Source organism: Aspergillus ochraceoroseus, assembly GCF_002846915.1.
Source record: "Aspergillus ochraceoroseus IBT 24754 chromosome Unknown P175scaffold_7, whole genome shotgun sequence".
NCBI classification, from domain to species: Eukaryota; Fungi; Ascomycota; class Eurotiomycetes; order Eurotiales; family Aspergillaceae; genus Aspergillus; species Aspergillus ochraceoroseus.
In genome coordinates, this window is record NW_024468482.1 from 1,252,242 (window position 1) to 1,274,930 (window position 22,689).

Here is a 22,689-nt window from a genome sequence, read left to right on the forward strand (position 1 = left end):
TAGACACGTAAATCGTGGCACAAGATAGCCCCAGTTAACTAGTCTGATCAACATGGAAAAAAATTGAGGCTACACGCAGGCTATTCCTGCCTGAATAATAAAGCAAAGATTACTAGTATCTAGATATCTGCTTCCAGTATATGTAAAGTAACTGATTATTTGGAAATCTGATCAGACTGGGTGTTATAAAAGAGTTGCATACAGAAGTATGCCTACGGAGCCATCCAGAGGGAAGCTTGCAGTGTATAATAAGAGGAAATATGTAAAAAAGAAATATTATTACTTTATTTGTTTCTGGATTAAAAAGCTCTATTTCCTGGTAATCCCTTTATTAGAGCTTTCTTTGAACTGGATACTGTACAGAATCTTCTCTCTCTGTGTATAAGAGGACATCAATCTCTTGTAGAGAAAAACTTTCTCCTTCTGCTTGTTCCGTTTTCTCTCCCATCCTGATCTCGTCCAGAATGACAGAACCGACTCACCTTATTGGAGACGACGACAGTGACACCAGCAGTGTCACTATCGACAACGATCCAGACCGGCTATACCTGTTGAGTGAGGCTGACTTTTCATCCCCTGCAACTCCTTTTCTCTCGCCAGGTTCCACGGAGATAGTCGATCTGACAGAGATATCTGGAGAAGCACTCTTGGACGGCGACTATGTCACCGATGAATGCGTTGAAATTCTTCGAGAAGACTGGAAGAGTTCTGTTCGCGTGCCTAAATCCCCCCCCCAAGCCGCCACCCCGTCCAAGAAGTTCCGAGAGGACGCATGTGTTGATGGAATCGTGTATATGCCAGGCCAGTCAGTTGAATTGCACGATGATACCTTTCTTCGGATTTCCGCAGTCTGGGAAGATTCGAGAGGGGAGGTCTATTTCGATGGACGACGACTTTTGAGAGCCAAGGGCCATGTCGGCACCTATATTCCCAAATGGTCTAATGAGTTGATCTGGGTGGCGAATGAGACCATGGAGATTGCGTTGGGCCTGGTGAGGCGGTTTGTGAATATCCATTTCACGAGTTGCTGTCACATTGATCGGGACGAGCACAAGATTAGCCGTCCGGGAGACCTGTTCTGCCGGTTGAAAGAGATTCCTGAGGGTGACATGGTTTCGGTTGAATATGTCTCCTACCACGACGCTGATCCTGGGTATGCGGTGGAGGCGAGAATCCTCCGTCAATCATGGCGCGGAGAGACCCAAGCATTTGGCAGCCGGCAGGACTCGCAGCAGCGGTGCCCTGTCATTGTGCTGGATGAAATCGAAGAGACCCCCCCGCATTGGGAGACGGTGCACGCCAGAGACGGGCGGAAATATACCTTTGGAGATGGGTTTTGCGGTGCTGGTGGTGTTTCTTGCGGCGCGCAGAATGCCGGCTTATCTCTCCACTGGGCATTTGATCTCTCTCCAGATGCGGCGACCACCTATCGGTTGAATTTCGACACGGTCGAGTGTGAGACGAGCGATATCTTTAGCTTTTTAACCAACGATGAGGCCTTCTTGAGGGTCGATATCACGCATGGCTCGCCGCCCTGCCAAACATTCTCGCCTGCGCACACGGTGGAAAGTAAGAACGATGATGCCAATTCGGCGTGCATTTTCTCCTGTGGAAATCTCATCCGCAAAGCAAAGCCACGGGTGCATACAATGGAGGAAACGAGCGGTCTGTTCGAGAGACACAAGGAGACATTTTACGGGGTCATTCAGGACTTTATTGAGACCGGGTATTCGGTTCGGTGGGCGGTTTTGAATTGCATGGAATATGGAGTGCCTCAATCGCGAAAGAGGCTGATAATCATCGCATCGGGGTAGGTTTTTATCATCATATTAACTATTAACTAGTTAACTAGTTATCTAGGTCGCTGCTGACTTAGTTGCAGGCCGGGAGAAACCCTTCCATCCCTTCCCAAACCCACCCATGGCTTGCCAGGATCCGGACTGCAGAAACTAACCACGATCAATCAAATGATATCGAATATTCCCGCGGGAACGCCAGATCACGACGTGGACAGAGCCAGGAGTCGAGCAGTGCAAAACCAACGGATTCCCTTCGATGCGAACCAGCAAGCGCGGACCATCACCTGCGGAGGCGGCGACAACAACTACCATCCATCGGGCAAGAGAGGGTTCACGAACCGCGAGTTTGCCTGTCTGCAGACGTTCCCCTTGACCTTTCGGTTTGGGCCGAGAGAAGTGCGCAAGCAAATCGGAAACGCGGTGCCCCCTGTTCTAGCAAGGACGATTTACGGAGAGATCGTCAGATCACTGCAAGAAACGGACGCGAGGGAGCTGCACGCCTTGATCCATGGAGGGAGCGAATAGCCGCGGGATCAGGGAGAGTTACATACCTGTCTGACCGACCGCGGGCAATTTCAGCACTCAGCCAGCCGGGAGATTATTCTTGACGGGAGGTCTTTCTTTCTCATGTCATAAACCATCAATGGAATCCGGAATATGTGATACCCTCTTCGCTGCTCCAAGTGTTAGTTACTACTAGGAAATAGGAAGAGAAATATCCGAGATCGGAATGAGCAAATAGACCGTGAGTAACCGCAGGAAAGTGAAGCTCAACGGACGGTTAATAAGTAAACAAAACTGCCTCGGTCCAGGTCGGTCAACGGATCTCTCTCTCTCTCTCCATCTCCTTTGTTGTCTCTCTCCTCTCTCCTCTCTCCTCTCTCCTCTCTCCTCTCTCCTCTCCTCCTCTGACTAGACACTTCTCTGCATCCATTTATCTCTGAGTATAGCTTTTTCTTCTTCTCATCATCATGTCTGCCTCTTCAGCTATGAGACGGCTGACCCACAGGTCTCCCCGCACTTTCCAGTCGTCCCGCATTTCGTCCCTTTCCCGCCCTTCGTTCATTGCCGCTCATCACAGCTTCAGAATTTCTACTTCTCCGGCCCTGCCTCGTGTCTCCAGATTCTCGACTATGGCGTCCCTGCAATCCGCTGCTCCGATCCCTCCTGTCGGTGACAAGGCCTATGATCCGGAAATTCAGGATATGGCCGACTATATCCACAACTATAACGTGGATTCCGATCTGGCTGTAGGTGGTGAACTTGTGTTTTGAATGTAATCGTGAAATAATTAGATTAATTGGGTCGGATAGTTTGACACTGCTCGTCTTGTCTTCCTCGATACGCTCGGATGTGGGTTGGAAGCCCTCAAGTTCAAGGAATGCACGAAGCTCTTGGGCCCTATTGTGGAGGGCACTGTGGTTCCTAACGGCACCCGCGTGCCTGGAACCCCCTACCAGCTGGACCCCGTGAACGGTGCCTTTAACATTGGTGCCATGATCCGCTGGCTCGACTACAATGACTGCTGGCTTGCTGCCGAGTGGGGCCATCCTTCCGATAACCTGGGGGGGATCCTCGCTGTCGCCGACTGGATCTCCCGCACCAACCGGGCGGGCGGGAATCTTGCAGGTGGTCGGATTTTCAAGGTCAAGGATGTCCTGGAGGCCATGATCAAGGCCCACGAAATCCAGGGCGTCTTGGCTCTGGAGAACTCCTACAACAAGGTCGGCCTGGACCACGTTCTTCTGGTCAAGGTCGCCACCACCGCTGTGGTTGCGAAGATGCTTGGACTCAGTGAGAAGCAGACCGCCGATGCCATCACCCAGGCTTGGGTTGACGGTCAGAGTCTGCGGACCTACCGCCACTCCCCCAACACCATGTCCCGGAAGTCCTGGGCTGCGGGGGATGCCTGCCAGCGCGCGGTGAACTTGGTTCTTAAGGTGCAGAAAGGCGAGGGTGGTCTCCACACCGTCCTCTCCGCTCCGGTTTGGGGTTTCTATGATGTCCTATTCAAGGGCAACAAGTTCCAGTTCCAACGCCCATACGGTAGCTACGTCATGGAGAATGTTCTCTTCAAGGTGTCTTATCCTGGTGCGTCGTCCCCGAATTAATGACAACGGGGAATTATGACTGATCGATCTGTGCAGCCGAGTTCCACTCCCAGACGGCCATCGAGGCGGCTGAGAAGATCAACGCCACCCTCCAGTCGATGGGCAAGAGCGCCAAGGACATCAAGGAAATCACCAACCGTACGCACGAAGCTTGCGTTCGCATTATCGACAAGCAGTTTAAGGCTCTGGATAACTTTGCAGACCGGGACCACTGCGTTCAGGTATGTCAACGACCCCCGGACTTTCGTCCCGAGACAGCAGTACTCACAGGATCTAGTACATGGTTGCCACGATGCTCGTCTTCAACCGCCTGACCGCTGGTGATTACGCCGATGGCTCCGAGGCCGCGACCTCCCCCCTGGTTGAGGATCTCCGCCAGCGCATCCGTTGCGTTGAGGACCCCAAATTCACCGCCGACTACCACAACCCCAGCAAGCGCACCATCCCCAACGCCCTCACGGTTACCCTGAACGACGGAACCGTGCTGGAGGAGGTTATGGTTGAGTCCCCTCTTGGCCACCGTCTGCGGCGCGAGGAGGCCAAGCCCGAGATTCTGGCCAAGTACCAGCGCCACCTGCAGGCTCACTTTGACCAGGCTCGCATCGACGAGCTTGTCAACCTGGGTAACGACAAGGCTACGCTGGAGGCCTACGAGGTGGACAAGTATGTTGACCTGTATGTTAAGGATCAGATGGTCGCTGCTGCATAGGATTTCCCAAAAAAAAAAAAAAAGGAAGGGGGTATTAGATTGTTTGATTTGGATTGAACTACGAAAAGAATCTGTTATAATAGCACACATACAACTTCCTGAGTTAGAAAATGCAGAAGTTTCATCCATCCATCTTTGTATTTTTCCAGATGGGATTTTTTTCTGAGCGTTAAAACCCAACAACGCCTTCTACTTAACCAGAAGCACCAGAAGTACAAGCAACCCCCAAATGCGACGGAGTATTCCCGCAAAGAACCTCGCCTTTCCCCGAAGGCGCCTTCACCGAGAAATCCCGCACCGTCACGCCGCAAGTGCCGCGCGCTCCGCAATTCAGATTCGCCAGCGCCGACCCATACTTGCTGTTCGTGGTGCCCGTGAACCCGGTAAAGGTGACATCCTCGAGCACGGCGTCGCCGGGGTGTTTCTCACAGTCCGCCGGGCTGGTGCCATAGCAGCTCTGGATCTGGATGGCGTAGTCGCAAGCCTGCACGTCGACATCGGCCCAGGTCACATTGCGCACGGTGGCCTGGCCGTGGCCCGCGCCCGCGCCCCCGGGGTACGTCTTTATGCCCGCGGCCTTGCTGCACCCGATCATCGTGGCGCGCTCGATCCAGATGTTCTGCACGGTGTCGGCGTTGGTTTTCCCCAGCGACCCCACGGACAGCCCGTGCGAGCCGCGGCAGGTGATGTCCTGCACGGTGATGTCGCTGCTTCCGGACTGGAAGGCGATGCAGTCGTCGTCGTTGGCGACGGTGGTCTTGGTGATGCGGATGTGTGTGGATTGTCCGATGTTGAACCCGTCCGTGTTGATCGCGGGGTGGCGCGATACGGACCGCGCGTCCAGGCGGAGCCCCGAGAATACGGCGTGCTCCGTGCCTGATTTCACCGAGACGAAGACGTTCGGCGGGTTCGTGAGGCGGAGGTTGCTTACCTCGAGGTTGCTGCTTCCGCCGATGCCCAGGAGCGTTGGGCGCCGGTAGTTGGAGTTGGAGGCGAATAGGTCCCATCTGGCAATACATCCATCCATCAATCAATCAATCAATCAATCAATCAGGATGAAGTTTGGATTTCGCAGTGTCGAGTAGAGAGAGAGAGAGAGAGAGAAAAAAGCATACGAATCTTGTCCGCTTCCATCAACCACTCCCGCCCCCGTGAGAGACCGCATCTTCAGCCCGGTGATCTTGTGGATGTTGATCATCGCGTACTTGCCGTTCCAGTAGCTGGTGCTTCCCGTGAACTTGAGCAGACCCTCGATTTGAAAGTCGCAGTTGGAGCACCCGCCTAGGTCCAGCACGCTGTTCAGATGGTACGTGCTGCCCTTGGGGATGATGATGGTGCCGCCGTGGCCGCACGAGGCGAAGGCCTTGGTGATGGCCGGCACGTCGTCGATCTTGGGCGAGCCGCCGGCTTTCGGAGTGCAAACGGCTCGAGCTTGCTGGACCCCAGAGGGATTCGCCCAGCTGGCTCCGACGAGGCCGAGAAGCACGACGCTTTGGAAGAAAAACATGTTGTTGTTGTTGTTGTTGGCGGCGGAGGAGAAAGCCCTCGGTGAGAATCTGTGCGGTTTATATACTCCTATCTCGTCTTGAATGAGGCATGCGGTGTAGATCTCATCTAGCAGGCATCGGGGAACGTGAGACAGAAATCATTTCCTAGTATGCTACGCCGGACATTGCAATCTACTCTATACCGTCGCCCTCAACGATCGCCGGTGTCACGGTGGAGAGATACTGAAACCCTCCGCGGCTTCCCCCCCCCCTGGCGCCTAGTGGGGAACCGTTCATTTCTGCACCGTAATCTCCTCGTATTCCTGAGGATCTCTGGATCCCTGTGTTTCAGAATCAAACCCTTCCAGTCAACGAGACCAGAGCATTCCGGCTCTCGACCGGGGGGTCTGCTGGGTTCGGGGAAACTCCGAGACGGGAGGGAGAGATGGTCCCATGCATGGCACATTTTCATATAGAGCAATTTATAGCAGACACCGTTGCTGTTTTGGATCCTCTACGGTGATGCCTCCGTGGCGGGCGCAAGGCCTCGGGATAGGGGTCAGGAGTAAGTGCAGGTCAGGTATTATTCACCAAGCGAAACTTGATTGGTATTGAAGCAATGCGACTGAGAAAAGGATCCGAGGTAGAAAGTGCTTGAGTTGAGACGTGACAAGATGCAAGTCTTGCTGATTCATGAGAGAGAGGTGGATTTAGGGTTGCTTGTCTAGAAACGCCATCATGCAACAAGCATCAATGGAAGAACCCTGGTCAGGGTTAATATCCAGCTCTAGCGGGACCGGTTAACTAGGTTTGACTGCAATAATGCGTAATAGGAATTCCGATTCACCGTGTTCCGCTGGCTAACGCTATACCGTGATTGTTAGAACCAGAGCCCTTATTATGAGCGGACTGTATTACCTCTGCTTCAGGACTCTTCACGTCAAGCAACGCCAATAACTTCAGTACTGACAACTCTTCATGCAGAAGTAGTAGGTCATGCGCTACGATGAAATCTTCCGAGCAATAAACAACTCACGACTTTGAGTACTATTACCGCACTACCATTACCGCTACCATCGCAAGAATCACAATAGATGCCATGTCATGTCCAGTTATTCATTCATCATCCGGACCATTTAAAGAGCAGGACCAGGACTATGCATTGGACCATAAGATGTTTGACACGTTGGGCACCTGTACTGGCCATACTTGAACCACGACACAAGACAGTCGGCGTGGAAGGCATGCTTGCATTGGTTGAGAATTAGGATGTTTGCGATTGTATCTAGAGCCGGGTCTGCCACGGTTGCCGTAGTGGTATCGTGACAGTGCGTTGCACCGTGGTCTGGAGAAACAGGAAGAGGAGAAATCGTGCATGAAGTGTGCAGGAGACGACGAGACGACGGTGGTATACATGCCGGCTGCGGAGGGGGAGGGAGACAAGGCCCTAACTTTGCGGTTGCTGCTAGCTCCGACATCGATGAGTGCGAGGGAGCGAATAGCGTGGAGAGACAGATGGGACTAACAAGGCAAGAAACCCCGGGCGATTTTGGCCCATTGATGCAATCAGTCAGCATGACGCGTCAAGAAAATCTATTCCCGCCAAGCACCGCCTAGTTCCAGCCCTGTCTTCTCATCCTCAGACCCAACCTCGACTGGGTAAGATTGAGCGCGGACAAGGACTCGGAGGAGACGGGGACGGACGGCCTACCATTGCTCACTTCCGTATCGGGCAAGATTATCCGAATGGGGCGTGGTTTGCTGGTCCAGCAGCCATCTTTGGATGGCGACGTATCGCATGGATCCGTTGCTTTCGAGATTGTGCAGCTCGTGTGGATGCCGTGCTGCTGCTCTGCGACGTTGGTACCAGATCACTATGCTAGATGGTTGAGACTGGTCAATTCATCGCTCAAGTGGTCTGGTGTCGCGTGTTTCGGTGCATCTTGGGATTTTGGGGGAAAAGAGGGGGGGGAAGGGGGCTCGCCCGAAGATAAAGAACGCACATTGGAATCACACTTAGGGCGCCGAATAAGAGCACAGCTCCAGTAACGACGCCGATTAGATTCTTGCCGGTTGGGTTGTTCTCTGCCATTGATTGGAGGAGTTCAAGAGATTAGGGCATACGAGACGAAAACGAACGAGCTAAAAAAAAAAAATCCCACATATCCAATAGTAAGAGACAACGGAACACATGGGGATCGGGGAAATCCCATATGACCGGTCAATTAACACCCGGACGGATTGATAAGAGGACCAGCAGAGACGGGGCCTTGATCTGGTGGGGAAGGGTTCTCTCCCAACAACGTAACAATTGCTAGCGGAGGGGGGGGGGAATCTGGCCCATTTTTGAAGGGCCATCCAGGCTGATGTTAGATCTCACCACGGGGTTCTCAGCTTAGGCCTCTCAGCGCTGCAACACGCCAAAGCTGCAGGCGGGAAATGGGCTCCGAAGAATCCCTAAGCGCCAAGGCTCCCGCGCTTCGGATACGTCTTGGCATTCCGCTGGGTCCGTCATGTCATGGCTTTGTGCCAATCAGACGCTGTGCCGCCACCGGATTTGCGCCAGTTTCGCTTTTCATGGACGTATGCCGAGATATTGCCCAGCTCTCCCGTGGCCCAGCCTGGTCGTATGCGTCATACTAGTCGGAACCGACAAGAATCCCATATCTCCAACCCAAGGTTACGGGCCAAGACGCCATGCCCCAGCACCTATCATTGGCACTTGGCGGGACTAATCCCGGAATCGAACTTGGGTGCCCGTCGTCACTGAGCATTTCGAGTTAAATAGAGTGCAACAACCCATGTTCTCGGGGGACTTCTTTCGGAGCAGGGACCTAGATCTCAAGAAATAAATCTCTCCGTTGGTGCCCACTAAGTGCAAGCTCTCTTGGTGTTGCATGGACTCACACTCTTTAAAGGATACGATCCATATGGAGCCACCCTAAGACAAGCCCATAGTAGAAAACGTGCAATCATCGAAACAACAAAACGACCCAGAATGGAGAAAAAGAACAATGGACAGCAACATGCCCAGCCTTTGTCACAACCGGCTCATACCCTCCCATACGAGGCCATCCTCCAAGAGCTTAGAGCGAACTCAGAGGAGGGTCTCACCTCCGCGGAGGCCAAGAAGCGTCTGGAACTGTATGGGCCCAATGAATTACAGGGGGGGGAGGGCGTCTCGATAATCAAAATCGTTATCCGGCAAATTGCAAATGCTATGATGCTGGTAAGTTGCTTCCTTCCAAATGTGTTGGGGGGGGGGGGTGCAGCGACTAAAGCTGGGTTCAACCGTAGGTCCTTATCATTGCGATGGCCGTCAGTTTCGGAATTAAATCCTGGATTGAAGGCGGCGTTATCAGCGCTGTTATTGGTCTTAACATCGCAGTAGGCGTATACCAAGATTATGCAGCCGAGAAGACCATGGATTCTCTCCGGTCTTTGAGTTCCCCGACTGGCGTTGCCACGCGTGATGGTAAAACCAATACTATTCCGGCAACTGAGATTGTCCCTGGCGATATGATTGAACTCAAAGTCGGAGACACTGTCCCTGCTGATGTTAGGTAAACTATCCCCCCCCCCCCCCCAAAAAAAAAGCGAGAGAACTTCTAAGAACCCAATTAATCAACCCGAGTTTAGACTCGTGGATGCCATGAATTTCGAAACCGACGAGGCTCTCTTAACTGGCGAGTCACTGCCGGTCCAAAAAGAAGTCGACGTGACATTCGACCCAGACACGGGACCGGGAGATCGTTTAAACATCGCATACAGTTCCTCTACCGTGACCCGCGGTCGAGCACGCGGAGTTGTCGTCGGAACCGGAATGAAAACTGAAATCGGTGCTATTGCTGCTGCATTGCGTGCTAGCGATTCAAAGAAACGTCCGGTGAAGCGTGGCCCCGAAGGTGAAACCAAGAAGCGGTGGTATGTGCAGGCATGGACGTTGACTTGTACGGATGCGGTGGGACGCTTCCTTGGTATTAACGTGGGAACTCCCCTGCAACGCAAACTTTCCAAGCTGGCCTTGCTACTCTTCGCCATCGCAGTTGTGTTCGCGATTATCGTGGAAGCGGCAAATGGGATGCGCAACGATAAGGAGGTCATCATCTACGCCGTTGCGACTGGCCTTGCGATGATCCCAGCCTGCCTGGTGGTGGTCTTGACTATTACCATGGCGGTGGGAACAAAGCAAATGGTCGAGAGACATGTCATTGTCCGGAGGCTAGACTCCCTCGAGGCACTAGGCGCCGTGACTAACATCTGCTCAGACAAAACTGGCACTCTCACGCAAGGAAAGATGGTCGCCAAACGCGCATGGATCCCATCATTGGGCACATACTCGGTTGGAGCCTTTAGTAACCCGCTGAACCCATATGACGGCCAGGTCAGCCTTCTGCCAGATGCTCCCGTTAAAATTGCGCGCGACATGGATGGTGAGGCTGCTGACCCGGCCGAACTGCTAAAGGACAACAAAGCCCTTGAGGATTACCTGAACGTGGCCTCTATGGCAAATCTTGCCCATGTCCACAAATCCGAAAACGAAGAATGGCAGGCTCGCGGTGAGCCGACCGACATTGCAATCCAGGTCTTCGCATCCCGCTTCAATTGGGGACGCAACCGCTGGATCAAGGGTGAGAATCCTGTCTGGCGCCAGAAAGCAGAGTACCCCTTCGACTCGACAGTAAAGAAAATGTCCGTGATTTTTGCTCAAGGCGAAGACTCCGAGAAAGGCCGTCGCCAAATGGTCTTCACAAAGGGGGCCGTGGAACGAGTTCTTGAATCGTGCACATCGGTCCTTTGGACTGCTGGAGAGCCACCAGTTCCCTTGGACGACAAGATCCAGCACCAAATTCTGCAGAACATGGAAGCTCTTGCAAAGGAAGGTCTCCGCGTTCTCTGCCTCGCTTGCCGGGATGATGGTACCGCCGTTGCCAGCAGCGAAACCGTTCCGCTTCGCGAAGACGTCGAGAAGAACCTCACCTTCTGCGGGCTGATCGGTCTTTATGACCCCCCTCGACCTGAAACTGCAGGGGCTATCGAGGAGTGTTATCGTGCTGGGATTTCCGTTCATATGGTCACGGGTGATCACCCGGGTACGGCCAGAGCCATCGCAGCGCAAATTGGCATCATTCCTGCAAATATGGACGAAGTCGCCAAGGATGTTGCAGACGCCATGGTTATGGCTGCTAGCCAGTTTGACAAGTTGACTGATGATGAGATTGACCAACTGCCTGTCCTCCCGTTGGTGATTGCCCGATGCGCCCCGAACACCAAGGTCCGTATGATTGATGCCCTGCACCGTCGTGGGCGTTTCGCCGCTATGACCGGCGATGGTGTCAATGACTCTCCCTCCTTGAAACGTGCAGATGTTGGCATTGCGATGGGCCAATCCGGTTCAGATGTGGCAAAGGACGCGTCCGAATTAGTTCTGACTGACGATAACTTTGCCTCCATCATCAATGGAATTGAGGAGGGACGTCGAATTTTTGATAACATCCAGAAATTTGTCCTCCATCTTCTAGCCGAAAACGTCGGGCTTGCACTTACTCTCCTTATTGGTCTGTGCTTCAAAGACGAAATGGGCCAGTCAGTCTTCCCCATCGCTCCCGTCGAAATCCTGTGGATTATCATGATTACATCTGGTCTTCCCGACATGGGATTGGGTATGGAGATAGCCGCTCCTGATATCATGAACCGCCCACCGCAAAGTGTACGTATTTCATATTACCATTCACTCTCTGTCTTCCGATCGTTGCGCTAACACATCCTAGAAACAAGGTATCTTCACATGGGAGGTCATTATTGACACCATTGTATATGGAGTTTGGATGGCTGCGCTCTGTTTGAGTGCGTTTTCTCTCGTCCTCTTTGCCTGGGGAGACGGAAACCTGGCGACAGGCTGCAATAGCAGCTATAGTGAATCATGCGACACCGTCTTCCGGGCGCGTGCTACCACCTTCGTCTGCATGACCTGGTTCGCTCTCTTCCTGGCCTGGGAGATGATCAACATGCGTCGTAGCTTCTTCCGCATGCAGCCTGGATCGAAGAAATACTTTACCCAGTGGATGTACGATGTCTGGCGCAACAAGTTCCTTTTCTGCGGAATCATGCTTGGATTCATCACCACCTTCCCCATTCTCTATATCCCCGTCATCAATGATGTGGTCTTTAAGCATGTTGGTATTTCCTGGGAGTGGGGTGTTGTCTTCGTGGAGGCATTCCTATTCTTCCTTGGGGTGGAATTGTGGAAGTGGTGCAAACGCATTTACTTCCGTCGCCAGGCTCTTCGCAACAAGGACAAGAAGGACGTGTATCAGGGTCCAAAGGACTTTAGCCGTTACACGACCATGAGCCGATCTGACACTCAGGCGACTGGCGACATGAAGATGGAACAATCCATGGTTTGAGAATTAGATACCCCCGACAGGTACGATGAGCATAGATGGCATTGCCCGGGTCGTGCCACTTTTCATTTCACCTCTCATTGTAATGATTCGATTGCTATATATTTTGGATATGCGTGTCAGTGTTGCATATAATGACTGTCAATAGACTTGCAAATATTACTTACCGTTAGCCTTTCGAATGTTATTATAGCCATGACAGCCGTCCTGGTAAGCAAGAACATGAAGTCGAAGACAGCTAGGACTCAGCCACAATACATCGATGGGGCTGGAAACGAGCCTCTCATATATTGATGATAGACTGTATGAGTGATTTACTCAGCCAGTTGTATTAACTAGCATTGTCTGAAAGAACTATGCATGATAGCGACTTCCAAGACTAATCCATTTGGTTGGGCACAGATTGTGTATTAGTCCTGGCCGCTGATCTAATTGACAATACGGGAATGAAACAACATTAAGTCAGGAGGAAAGAAACTGTAGATTGGAGAAGAAAGTTGTCAGAGTGATGATGTGTATATCGTAACCAAGATCTGCGCTGAACCTCAAAGGTTGCGGATGCAAGACCAACATAACATATATATAGATATCCAAAAAAGCGGAGTCATCTAGGCAACAATTTTACAAAGTCATGCTTCCAGCGGGTCTGCATCTCTCTTTTTTTTTTTTTTTTGCCAAGGTACCGGAGGATATAGGTACATGATTAGAAAGTATTTCTTTTGAGATTGGAATAATCATATTGGCTCTAACAGCGCCACAGGTGGTAGCGCTCCTCTATCAATCATACAAGGTGCCTGCGGCCGGCGCAGCGGAGGACTTTTAATTTTCAGCGGCAACAGAGTCGATCTGTTGCTGGGGGGAGACAACACTGGTCTCTTTCTCGAAGCTGCGCATGGGGTAGAAGCCCCATCGTTCGAACATCTCACGGTCTTCGTCCCAGCCGTTGCAGTCGGTGGTCAGCATCTTCTCACCGGTGAAGACGGCGTTGGCCCCGGCCATAAAACAGGCGATCTGCTGCTCCTCACTGAGGGAGATCCGGCCGGCTGCGAGACGGACGATCGTAGCGGGAAGCACAATACGGGCAGTGGCGACGGTACGCAGGAGCTTATCGAAGGAGATCATTTTGCGTTCTCCTAGAGGGGTACCGGGGATGGGAACGAGGGCATTGACGGGGAAGGACTCGGGATGCGAGGGCAGAGAGGAAACAGTGTGAATGAGACCAATACGGTCAGAATCCGCCTCTCCAAGACCAAGAATTCCACCGGAGCAGACATTGATGCCAGCATCTCGGACGTGTGACAGGGTCTGGAGACGTTCATCGTAAGAACGGGTTGTGATAATGGTTGGGTAGAATTCGCGCGAGGTGTCGAGGTTATGGTTATAGGCGGTCAGACCGGCGTCCTTTAGCTCTTTGGCCTGGTTTTCATCGATCATGCCCAAAGTCACGCAAACTTCCATGCCCATCTCGCGAACACCGGAAACCATCTGCTTGACATTCTTCAGGCTTGTCTTGCGACCCCGCATGTCGCGCCAGGCGGCCCCCATACAAAAACGAGTGCTTCCGTTCGCTTTGGCGATGCGAGCTGCCTTGAGAACCTCATCGACAGGGCTCATTTTGGTCGCCTTTAGACCGGTATCGTACCGAGAGGATTGGGCGCAGTAAGAGCAATCTTCACTACATCCTCCGGTTTTAATATTCATCAAGGTACACATCTGGATGGCGGAGGGGTCATGGAAGCGACGGTGAACGGCAGCCTGGTGGGATTAGTCAATGCTCGAATTGATTCGCATGTAATCAATAGAAGATCACAGTGTTGCAACGTACTGCAGCATAGGTTAATTGGTTCAATGGGGTTTCGTAAATTTGTTGCACCTCTTCACGAGTCCAGTTCGTCCGCGGGGTAGAAGCGGCTGTTGCGTCACGAAGGGCGGGAGGAATTTTGCTGGAGAGAGACGCAGCGGTCGAGGCAGACTGAACGGTGCCATAGGACCTTGTGAGGATGGCCCTGGATAGGGACCGTGGAAGCGACATGATGGTGGGATGAATGAGGGATGAGTAAAACAGGAGAGGGGGAGGGTTGGTCAGAGCAGAGCCAACTCAAGATAAGCGGGGAGGGGATCAAGGTAAAGCAATGGCGAAAAGCAGCGGAGTCAAGAGAATATGGGCTAAAAGAAACCTCGGCAGCGAAAGGAAGACGGACGTGTTATTGAGTGAGTGAAGAGAGAGAGAGAACTCGGAGACGGGTTGGAAGTCCCGAAATGACGATAACTGACTTCTTTCTTTTCTCTCTCTTTCTCTCTCCACAACCAACTACGCAATGCAACTCTACCTCTGTATCGAGTCAGTAAGAAACTGCTAAGTGGAGATCTCTTCCAATTACTCCGTACACCTCAGCACTACTGCAATTACGACCGATTTCCTACTGATAATTATTCCGGGGAGAGGTGTTGATGGTTGGGGCCAACAGTCTCAGCATTTTGGGACCTGGTTAACTCTCCCCCAGGGCCCCAAGAGCCAGAACCCGGGACACAAGGGAAGTGGATATTGCAGTGGGGATGACTTCCTGGTCCCTTGGCCACTCAGATCCTCCAGGTATTTACTCCGGTAATCTTTCTCCATGGTGCTGATTGGATCCCGAGGTTGACAGGCTTAAAGGAAGATGTTGAGCACTGGGAATGCGGGAGTCAACTAATTATTCTTTTCCTAGTTCTGGACTCTGAGTCTGAGATAAACTTCTTCTACCCATGGATCTAAAAATTCTGACGAACCACCCGGGCGTTTGTTGACTTTTACCCGGAGTATGATTGGCTTCCGTTTGACCGAGGTTGTCGCTCCTTCCCCCTGGAAACGGCAGTCGGTGTCTCGGTGAGACTGCATTATAGGATTCTCACAGGAGATTGGAAATGAATCGAACGGATCCATTGCAGACTTGGGGTTTGTGATGAATCACTGCAACAGTCCCTTCCGAACTAGCCTCTCAATATCCCTCAGTGTCTCCCTCTTCGAAGTCAAACTGGACATCAAGTAAAGCACATTCCCCAGAACCCTTGAATGCACATTAAACCCCGGACCCCCAGCTGCCAACCGTTCCTGGAGTCCCTTGGCTGCGGTCGATGTGTAGCCTGTTCAGTTGAGACGTCAAATGTTAGTGTCGCTAGGTTACAGTCGGCCATAGTAGTGTTCTCGAGGGGACAGAAATGCTTCGGAATGAATTCCTTACCTGCTCCGTGGAGATCTTTCAGTGAGATACTGAGCACAGTGCCAATTGCAAACACACTTTCTACCGATTCCGCGCAGGACAGGTCGTGCACAAAGCCCTGCGACCACACACTCCAGACTGCCGGGGAATTCTGCGACCGGGTTTCGTGCTCCGAGAGTGCGGGGCTCCAGTCGCTCTGGTATTCCGACCAGGACCCAGTTTCCTCCATGCGGTTCATCGTACGTAGGGAATCGACGGCGACTTGGCAACCGACTGCATGGGCGGTGTAGCTGTGTCCATGTAGAAGAGCATCTCTCTTTTCTGGGCTCGTAAATGCGTGGAAGATTTCGTTGCTCGCGAGGGTCGTGCACAGAGGGATGAGTCCGCCGGTCAAAAGTTTAGCGTTTACAGCAATATCGGGGTTAACTCCCAATAATGACGCTGACGAGCGACGGCCCAGACGGTACAATCCGGTAAAAACTTCATCAAACACAATCGGAAGACCAGACCAGGACAGTTCCGTCCGAGGAGAAGAATCACCCTTGGCCGGGGCAAACAATTGCGGGTTACTGCGGACGACATCTGCAAGGCACCGCTGGAAGAGCGGGTCACTGGAAGAGTGTATTAATTGTCAGCGGGCTTAGCCTTCTCCTTGCGTAGCACAGCACAACATTGGAATACTAACCAGAACAACATTCCACCAGCTCCTAGGATGATAGGCTCCATAATAAGAGCGCCAAACTTCATTCCCTGTTCCTTGACCAGGTGTTCAATAGTCTCTTTGATATACTTCCTGTAGCGTGCTCCAACATCCGAATCGACCCGCTGGTTGAGGTTAAAGACAGAATTCAAAGACGAAAACTGCTGATCTTCACCTAGAGCGGATTTCAAGGCTTCCGGGACCTCGACCTTCCATACTCCTTGTGACATTTTGACCAGAGGAAAGTCAAACCAGTAGCCACGGCCCCGGTACCATTCCACCCGCTGGTTGTATGTCGAAGGATCAGAGCAGTCCATCACTCCGATTGTATCGCCGTGATAGCTTCCCCGGAGGCCCAGAATGTTGATCTGCTCGCTGCTTCCATCCCATCCGTATCGGTCACATGCAGCGCGCAGACCCATCTTAAGCGCGACCTCCATTCCAGTGCTGCCGTTGTCGGTGTAAAAGACTTTTTGTAGACGAGGATTACCCACAGTTTCTAACAAGAGCTCGGCCAATGCGAGTGCCGGTTCGTGGATATTGCCCGGAAACATGACATGCCCGTAACGCCCAGCTGCGTAGGCAGCCGAAAGAGCAAGACCCGGGTTTCCGTGACCAAGGCCTTGAGTCCACCAGGATGCTGATCCATCAAACGTAGCCTGTAACTTCCCCTGCTGGGTGGAGCTCTCTGAGGCCACATACGTCTGGAAGTAGTCATCATAGGCAGAATCTATCGGAGTGATGTCTTTGCTTTCCATGCCATGATGCTGGGTGAAGGGATACCAGATTGTCTTATGTGCTCGGCTGGCCATCTCCTCTAAGCGTTCAATCCGGTGCTTATTCTTCGTCGCAAGTTCATCCAAGAGTCCCACAACATCTGTGCGTTCCGAAACGGAGTCGTAGTACGTAGTCATGGCTTCCCTATCCCGGGCCAACAAGTCGGGATGCTGCGATTGAGGTTTTTGGGGGGGTGGAGGCAACGGCACCAAGGGGATACTCTTATTACGGAAGTACTGACCCAGATACTCATGGTTCTGGTAATAATCGTCTCTGAACAACAGGACCGATTGGACATCGTATCCACGAAGCAACAGGGATTCGTAAGCAGAAATGGACGAAGAGATGCCCCCTAGACGCGAGTCGGCAACCAGGATAATCGGCAGGCGGAGCGGTCGGTAAAGATCCACCTGGGAATTGCCATTGGGACCTGGTGAATGGACGCCGCCTGCAGTCTCGACTAGAGCGAAAGTGATGCCGTTGTCTGCCCAGGTGGAAAGGGTCTTGTGAATAGATGCGACCAGTTCGTCATCTCGAGCAATCTGGTGACAGTTAATGCGTGATGATCCATTAAGCCTAAGAAGAAGAAGAAAAACAAAAGGCCTACCGTAAACTTCTTCTGCTGGGCCGCGATATGTGGACTGACAGGTTCATCAAACTGGTAAAGACACCTGGTGACGGTGTTGGGGGCGTAGCGTTGGAGATGCCTGAGGTAGAGGTCACGAGTAAGCCAACTCACTCGCCTTTTGTCTTCCTGCGTCTCAATCTGTCTTACCTATCATCAGCTTCACCCAATGGCCCCGTTGATACTGGCTTGAGAAACGCTGCCTTCCCTTCACCTTTTTGACGCTGAATTGCATTGCAAAGAACAGTCGAGACAATGGTCTTGCCGACATCTGTGTTGGCGCCGTACACCTGGTGGGCGCGGAGAGAGCGCCAAAGGGCTGCGCCAACAGGTGCCATGACGGGGAACAAAACAGCCGAACACAGCGGAGTGACGGAAACAGAAATAGGAAATGTCATCCGAATAAGAAAAGAAATGCAAATGCGAGATCATTGGCAGCCGGGAGCGATGGAACGGAACCAATGGACAACACCAGTTAGCTCTGACTAGCTTCTTCCATACCCCGAGGACCACGAGTAGATTTCCCTGGGGGCCGATAATATCAAGGATATCAAGGGCCAAAAATGTGGCTCTGGTATTTGTCAGTTGGGCTCTCTTGAATTAGTCCACTAGTTCACTATGAGGGCCGTTTTCTGACGCAGGACCAGGACGGACGCACCGCAAATTCGAACTCACCGTTGATCCCCAACAAGTCAGAAAAGAATAATTCCAGCGGGGCGAGGGAAACACAAGGTGGACATTTATGTGCTTCTAGCCGATGACGGCGCCAGAACCTCTAAAATTCAATGGATCCGGGTACCTAGTATTCACCATGCTCCAGGCCCCCAGTTGCTGATTCTCGGACTATCCGATTAGTGACAGTTATATTCACCAAGCCTACAAATCTTAAATGAAATCTGGGTATGATGGATAATCAAAAATCTTGTGTTATGTCTCCATTTTTCTCCACAGGTGAATATTGTAATTTTTTTTTAATTTTTTTTTTAGCAACTTTTGTTTGTATGGTCATCTATTTCTTCTCTTCAGCTGCTCACTTACTCACTTACACATCCCTCTCTACAAAACCCTTCTTGATAACAATTGAAAATTTGAAGCTCATCGAACCTACTGGATCCAGATGGGCGGTGCATCCTCTCCCAAGAGTCTTAGTGACTCATTACGCCAGGCTCTACAACAGAGAGAGGCCAAATCATCACGCCGAAAACTCACGGTCTTGCCGTCTTCATCGGTGGACTTCTCCTCCAATGACTTTCTCTCACTTTCAACATCGCCGGTCTTCCGTGCCCGCTTTCTAGAGCATCTGCAGCAAGCTCCTCCATTGTACCCGTTTGCTAGTGGAGGATCCCGGCTGCTAGACGGGAATTCGGCCTATGCGGAGGAGCTGGAGGATTTTATTGCAACATTCCACAATTCCCCCGGCGGTCTCTTATTTAATTCGGGATTCGACGCCAATGTCGGAGTCTTGTCGACCATACCTCAACCGGGGGACCTGATCGTTTACGATGAGCTGATCCACGCGAGCGCCTATGAAGGAATGCGCCTCTCTCGAGCGGGAAAGAGAGTCAAGTTTTCACACAGCAGCCCAGAGAGTCTAGAAGCTGCCCTACAATCGGAAGTTTCGGCAGATGCTCTGATTCAAGACGGCCGCCGGAATGTGTTCATTGTCATCGAGTCAGTTTACAGCATGGACGGGGATGTTGCGCCCATCCGGGAATTCATCGAGGTTGTCGATCGTCTCCTTCCTCAAAATAATGGGTATTTCATTGTTGACGAGGCGCATGCCACGGGCGTGTTTGGACCGCGCGGCGCAGGCGTGGTCCAGGAGTTGGGAGTGGAAGATCGTATGTTCATCAGGACGCACACGTTTGGCAAGGCCCTGGCAAGTCACGGCGGTAAGAAACTTTCATTGCGCAATGGAGGATGAATGATGCTGATACTCTATGTAGCCATTGTGCTATGCTCTCCCGAGACCCGAGATTATCTGGTGAACTACGCCCGCACTCTGATCTATACCACCGCGTTGGGATTCCCATTTCTAGCTTCAATCCGGACAGCCTATGAATTATTAGTAGAAGGAGAAACTGAACAGGTATAGTTCATTCATGTCCCTCTCCTCTAGAGTACCGCGTTTGCGAGAGAAACAAAAGAAACGAAAGAAGAAAAATCTAGCTAATCCCATGCAGCTTCAGCGCAAACTCGGAGAACTGATTCTGGATTTCCGAAGCCGACTTGAAGACCTCAGCTCGTGGGGCTCTACCACCTTTGAAGTTGATCATTTCACCAGCTCTCCCATATTCTCACTCCGCAGCCGCGTTCCCCGTCAGCTCGCAAGCGCATGCCAGCAAGAGGGATATATCGTCCGTGCCATCATGCCACCTACCGTTCCCGCAGGCAAGGAACGTGTACGAGTGTGTCTGCATTCCGGCAACTCCGTGGAGGAGATTGACGGGCTAATCGAGACAATCGAGACATGGCTTCATCAAAGCGAGAAAAAGGCAGCTCGACTGTAAGCATCTCAGCTTTTACGGATACGGATGATGTCTCGAATTGGAGTAAAGGGAAAGGAATAGATTTCTTATGAAAGCTTTTTTTTTTTTTTCATTCGTTCTGTTTGATTAAAACCAGCCAGCAATTGAATGCGTTTCAAATTCAAATTAAAAAAAAAACCATGTAAAAAAGAATTCATTCTGTTATCATAAAGCAGCACACCCCTCCAAAGTCAAGAAAAAAAAAAAAAAAAAAAAAAAAAAAAAAACCTGCTAGAATTTCCAATTCCGCCGACACAAAGGACAAGTAACCTCTGCTTCATCGGGAAACTTCGCTATCCACCGATTCATGCATGCAGCGTGGAAATTCACTCCACAGGAAGCCTTACACCACACCACCCCGTTTTTAGCATAATAGTCTCGCCCATCTATATCGTCGTCATCATCATCCTCGTCTTCTTCTTCGCCGTCGTCGTCGTCGTCGTCGTCATCATCATCCTCATGATCCTCATGATCATCATCCTCGTCCTCATCGATATATCGTGCTGTAGGGCTCCATCTCCCCTCATCAGACTCATTGAATTCATACCAGTATTGCCTGTGATGCTCGCTTGCCTGGTAGGTATACTCTGGCTTTTCTGAAAACGTAAACAAGCAAATCGGACACTCCCCCTCCACGGGCCGCTGGGTTACTTTCCCTTTTCCTAAAGGATTAGCGGAGACGACTACTGGTGCGGGTGCTCGGGCTGGTGGTGGTGCTGGCGCTGGCGCTGGCGCTGGGGCAGGTGCCGATACACGCGACGGCTGGGACCGGACCTGCTGAGCAGCCGCCCATCTCTGAGCCACCAGCGGCCTCGGGATCTGGTGATACACCGCAGGGATTTGATTTTGAGATTGATATGGGGAAGCGGGCTGGTGCTGGAGATGTTGGGTCGCGCGGGGAGGCATCGGGAAGGCCTCCAGCGGGATTTGACGGCGTTCGGCCTCCCGCGCGAGTGCAGAGTGGATCATCTCGCTTGCGATGAGTTCTAGCTCTCGGTTACTGCGGATGCGTGTCTGTGTCTGTGTCTGTGTTGTGGGTGGTACACGGATTGGGTCTCTGGACGTCATGGTATCCGGGGATATGCGGTGGTGACAGGCGCGAGATGCGATTCGGTCGAATGAAGGGGGAGAATCTGAATCCGGCGCTGGGAGCTCAGGATGCATGGAAATTCTGGTTGTGGTTCTGAGGCAGTCGTACAAATGGCAGCCCTTTGCATGTGGATGTGAACTGGTTGAGTGAGTGTCTTAAGAGTTATAGTTATACAGTTCATTTTGAAACTGGTGCCCCAACCATATGTATATTCTTGGGTTCAGCCTAACCTCTTTTGCTATGGCTCCGAAACTTTATTTTCAATTCCGGGATGGTATGGTATCGAGAGGTCACATGATAAGTAATATATTACATTACACGTTTTAGCTTTATGAGCGGTAGCATTGGCATGGAACATTGTTGTTCCATTCTGCTAGAAATTCAGTAAGCCGGCTGCCATAGTTATATAATACATCAACATATAGCCGTGTAATACAAGCAATAAACATGACATCATTTTAGATACGGTTTCACCCAATACAGCGGAACCTTCGGAATATCACTATTCCGGTGCCTTTCCGAATGCGGCATAGCGTCATAGCGCATATTTACGTTAGGGTTTGGTTTGGGGTGACACTGTAATCCTAACTATGCAGCAGAATTGCAACTATGCGCGCGGGTTATGATTCCTTAACAAGAAGTGCTGGGTGCTGGGACGGAGGTGGTAGACAATACCCACATGCGGTTGATTGATTTCTTCACCACCAACCCATCTACCTAGACATCTTCAGGGTCTCGACCGCTTCTCATTGAGAACTACTATGCGCGCCGATTCCAGTGCGCTGTATTGGAATTAGCAGAAGGCCAGGAGCGTAGGAAGAAAGTGATGGCCCCCAACGGATCCGGGAGAACTTTGGCTACGGTAATCATGACGATGCTAAAGAAGAACGTGGGAAGTCGACTATTTCAATCCGGGAAAGCATGACCGGACACGCTATCTGCGAGGCAAAGAGGTTTAACGAGTTGAATGAATCTGAACCCGGAACTGCGTTCCAGACCGTCATTGGAGTAAATCAATTAGGTACGTTCCGCAGTTGCCACTGCTCTCTCTACCTTTCAGGCGGCCGTCCCTTCCTATCTCTGCCAGAATTGGGGAACTTCACGAGCACAAATCGGGCCATCCATCTGTGTAAAAACGGATCAAACTAGCCAGGATGATATCAACGATATCAATTCGCACTATACCGACGACCACTCAAGATCAGCTATATGCATTTGATGCAAAATGTCATGTCATGTGAGGTGACTGAAACGCTACG

General features: G+C 51.6%; 10 protein-coding genes across 10 annotated transcripts; 5 read left to right on the plus strand and 5 right to left on the minus strand.

Moving 5' to 3' along the window:
* Positions 1–464: 464 nt before the first annotated feature.
* On the plus strand, positions 465–2,658 carry P175DRAFT_0484402 (uncharacterized protein; the record flags this gene model as incomplete). The annotated part of the gene is made up of 2 exons (XM_040895570.1): positions 465–1,810; positions 1,883–2,658. The coding sequence occupies 2 exons, from the start codon at positions 465–467 to the stop codon at positions 2,322–2,324; spliced, it is 1,788 nt and encodes a 595-aa protein (XP_040750213.1). The 3' UTR covers positions 2,325–2,658.
* Positions 2,659–2,770: 112 nt separating this feature from the next.
* P175DRAFT_0443150 (putative 2-methylcitrate dehydratase) lies at positions 2,771–4,619 on the plus strand (the record flags this gene model as incomplete). Its single annotated transcript, XM_040894161.1, has 4 exons — positions 2,771–3,049; positions 3,113–3,890; positions 3,947–4,131; positions 4,188–4,619. The coding sequence occupies 4 exons, from the start codon at positions 2,771–2,773 to the stop codon at positions 4,617–4,619; spliced, it is 1,674 nt and encodes a 557-aa protein (XP_040750214.1).
* A 193-nt stretch (positions 4,620–4,812) lies between these two features.
* Positions 4,813–6,126, minus strand: P175DRAFT_0518256 (putative extracellular exo-polygalacturonase; the record flags this gene model as incomplete). Its single annotated transcript, XM_040899044.1, has 2 exons — positions 4,813–5,626; positions 5,735–6,126. 2 exons carry the CDS (start codon positions 6,124–6,126, stop codon positions 4,813–4,815), a joined length of 1,206 nt encoding a protein of 401 aa, XP_040750215.1.
* Positions 6,127–6,884: 758 nt separating this feature from the next.
* On the minus strand, positions 6,885–8,411 carry P175DRAFT_0332669 (RING finger protein). The gene is made up of 4 exons (XM_040892859.1): positions 8,110–8,411; positions 7,818–7,985; positions 7,025–7,627; positions 6,885–6,972 (listed from the first exon to the last, which is right to left on the minus strand). The coding sequence occupies exons 1-3, from the start codon at positions 8,196–8,198 to the stop codon at positions 7,243–7,245; spliced, it is 642 nt and encodes a 213-aa protein (XP_040750216.1). The 5' UTR covers positions 8,199–8,411; the 3' UTR covers positions 6,885–6,972; positions 7,025–7,242.
* A 693-nt stretch (positions 8,412–9,104) lies between these two features.
* On the plus strand, positions 9,105–12,513 carry P175DRAFT_0442101 (cation-translocating P-type ATPase; the record flags this gene model as incomplete). Its single annotated transcript, XM_040894102.1, has 4 exons — positions 9,105–9,335; positions 9,404–9,664; positions 9,741–11,816; positions 11,878–12,513. The coding sequence occupies 4 exons, from the start codon at positions 9,105–9,107 to the stop codon at positions 12,511–12,513; spliced, it is 3,204 nt and encodes a 1,067-aa protein (XP_040750217.1).
* A 711-nt stretch (positions 12,514–13,224) lies between these two features.
* P175DRAFT_0503636 (biotin synthase) lies at positions 13,225–14,414 on the minus strand. Its single transcript, XM_040897673.1, has one exon. The coding sequence runs from the start codon at positions 14,209–14,211 to the stop codon at positions 13,330–13,332; it is 882 nt and encodes a 293-aa protein (XP_040750218.1). The 5' UTR covers positions 14,212–14,414; the 3' UTR covers positions 13,225–13,329.
* A 767-nt stretch (positions 14,415–15,181) lies between these two features.
* Positions 15,182–18,495, minus strand: bioDA (adenosylmethionine-8-amino-7-oxononanoate aminotransferase). Its single transcript, XM_040897674.1, has 5 exons — positions 17,963–18,495; positions 17,795–17,894; positions 16,396–17,729; positions 15,732–16,321; positions 15,182–15,633 (listed from the first exon to the last, which is right to left on the minus strand). The coding sequence occupies exons 1-5, from the start codon at positions 18,148–18,150 to the stop codon at positions 15,458–15,460; spliced, it is 2,388 nt and encodes a 795-aa protein (XP_040750219.1). The 5' UTR covers positions 18,151–18,495; the 3' UTR covers positions 15,182–15,457.
* A 271-nt stretch (positions 18,496–18,766) lies between these two features.
* Positions 18,767–20,477, plus strand: P175DRAFT_0503641 (aminotransferase class I/II-fold pyridoxal phosphate-dependent enzyme). Its single transcript, XM_040897675.1, has 3 exons — positions 18,767–19,704; positions 19,759–19,901; positions 19,996–20,477. Exons 1-3 carry the CDS (start codon positions 18,930–18,932, stop codon positions 20,320–20,322), a joined length of 1,245 nt encoding a protein of 414 aa, XP_040750220.1. The 5' UTR covers positions 18,767–18,929; the 3' UTR covers positions 20,323–20,477.
* An 89-nt stretch (positions 20,478–20,566) lies between these two features.
* P175DRAFT_0503642 (uncharacterized protein) lies at positions 20,567–21,589 on the minus strand. The gene has a single exon (XM_040897676.1). The coding sequence runs from the start codon at positions 21,502–21,504 to the stop codon at positions 20,572–20,574; it is 933 nt and encodes a 310-aa protein (XP_040750221.1). The 5' UTR covers positions 21,505–21,589; the 3' UTR covers positions 20,567–20,571.
* Positions 21,590–22,039: 450 nt separating this feature from the next.
* On the plus strand, positions 22,040–22,649 carry P175DRAFT_0534607 (uncharacterized protein; the record flags this gene model as incomplete). Its single annotated transcript, XM_040900149.1, has 4 exons — positions 22,040–22,094; positions 22,162–22,292; positions 22,328–22,438; positions 22,491–22,649. The coding sequence occupies 4 exons, from the start codon at positions 22,040–22,042 to the stop codon at positions 22,647–22,649; spliced, it is 456 nt and encodes a 151-aa protein (XP_040750222.1).
* Between the last annotated feature and the right edge of the window lie 40 nt (positions 22,650–22,689).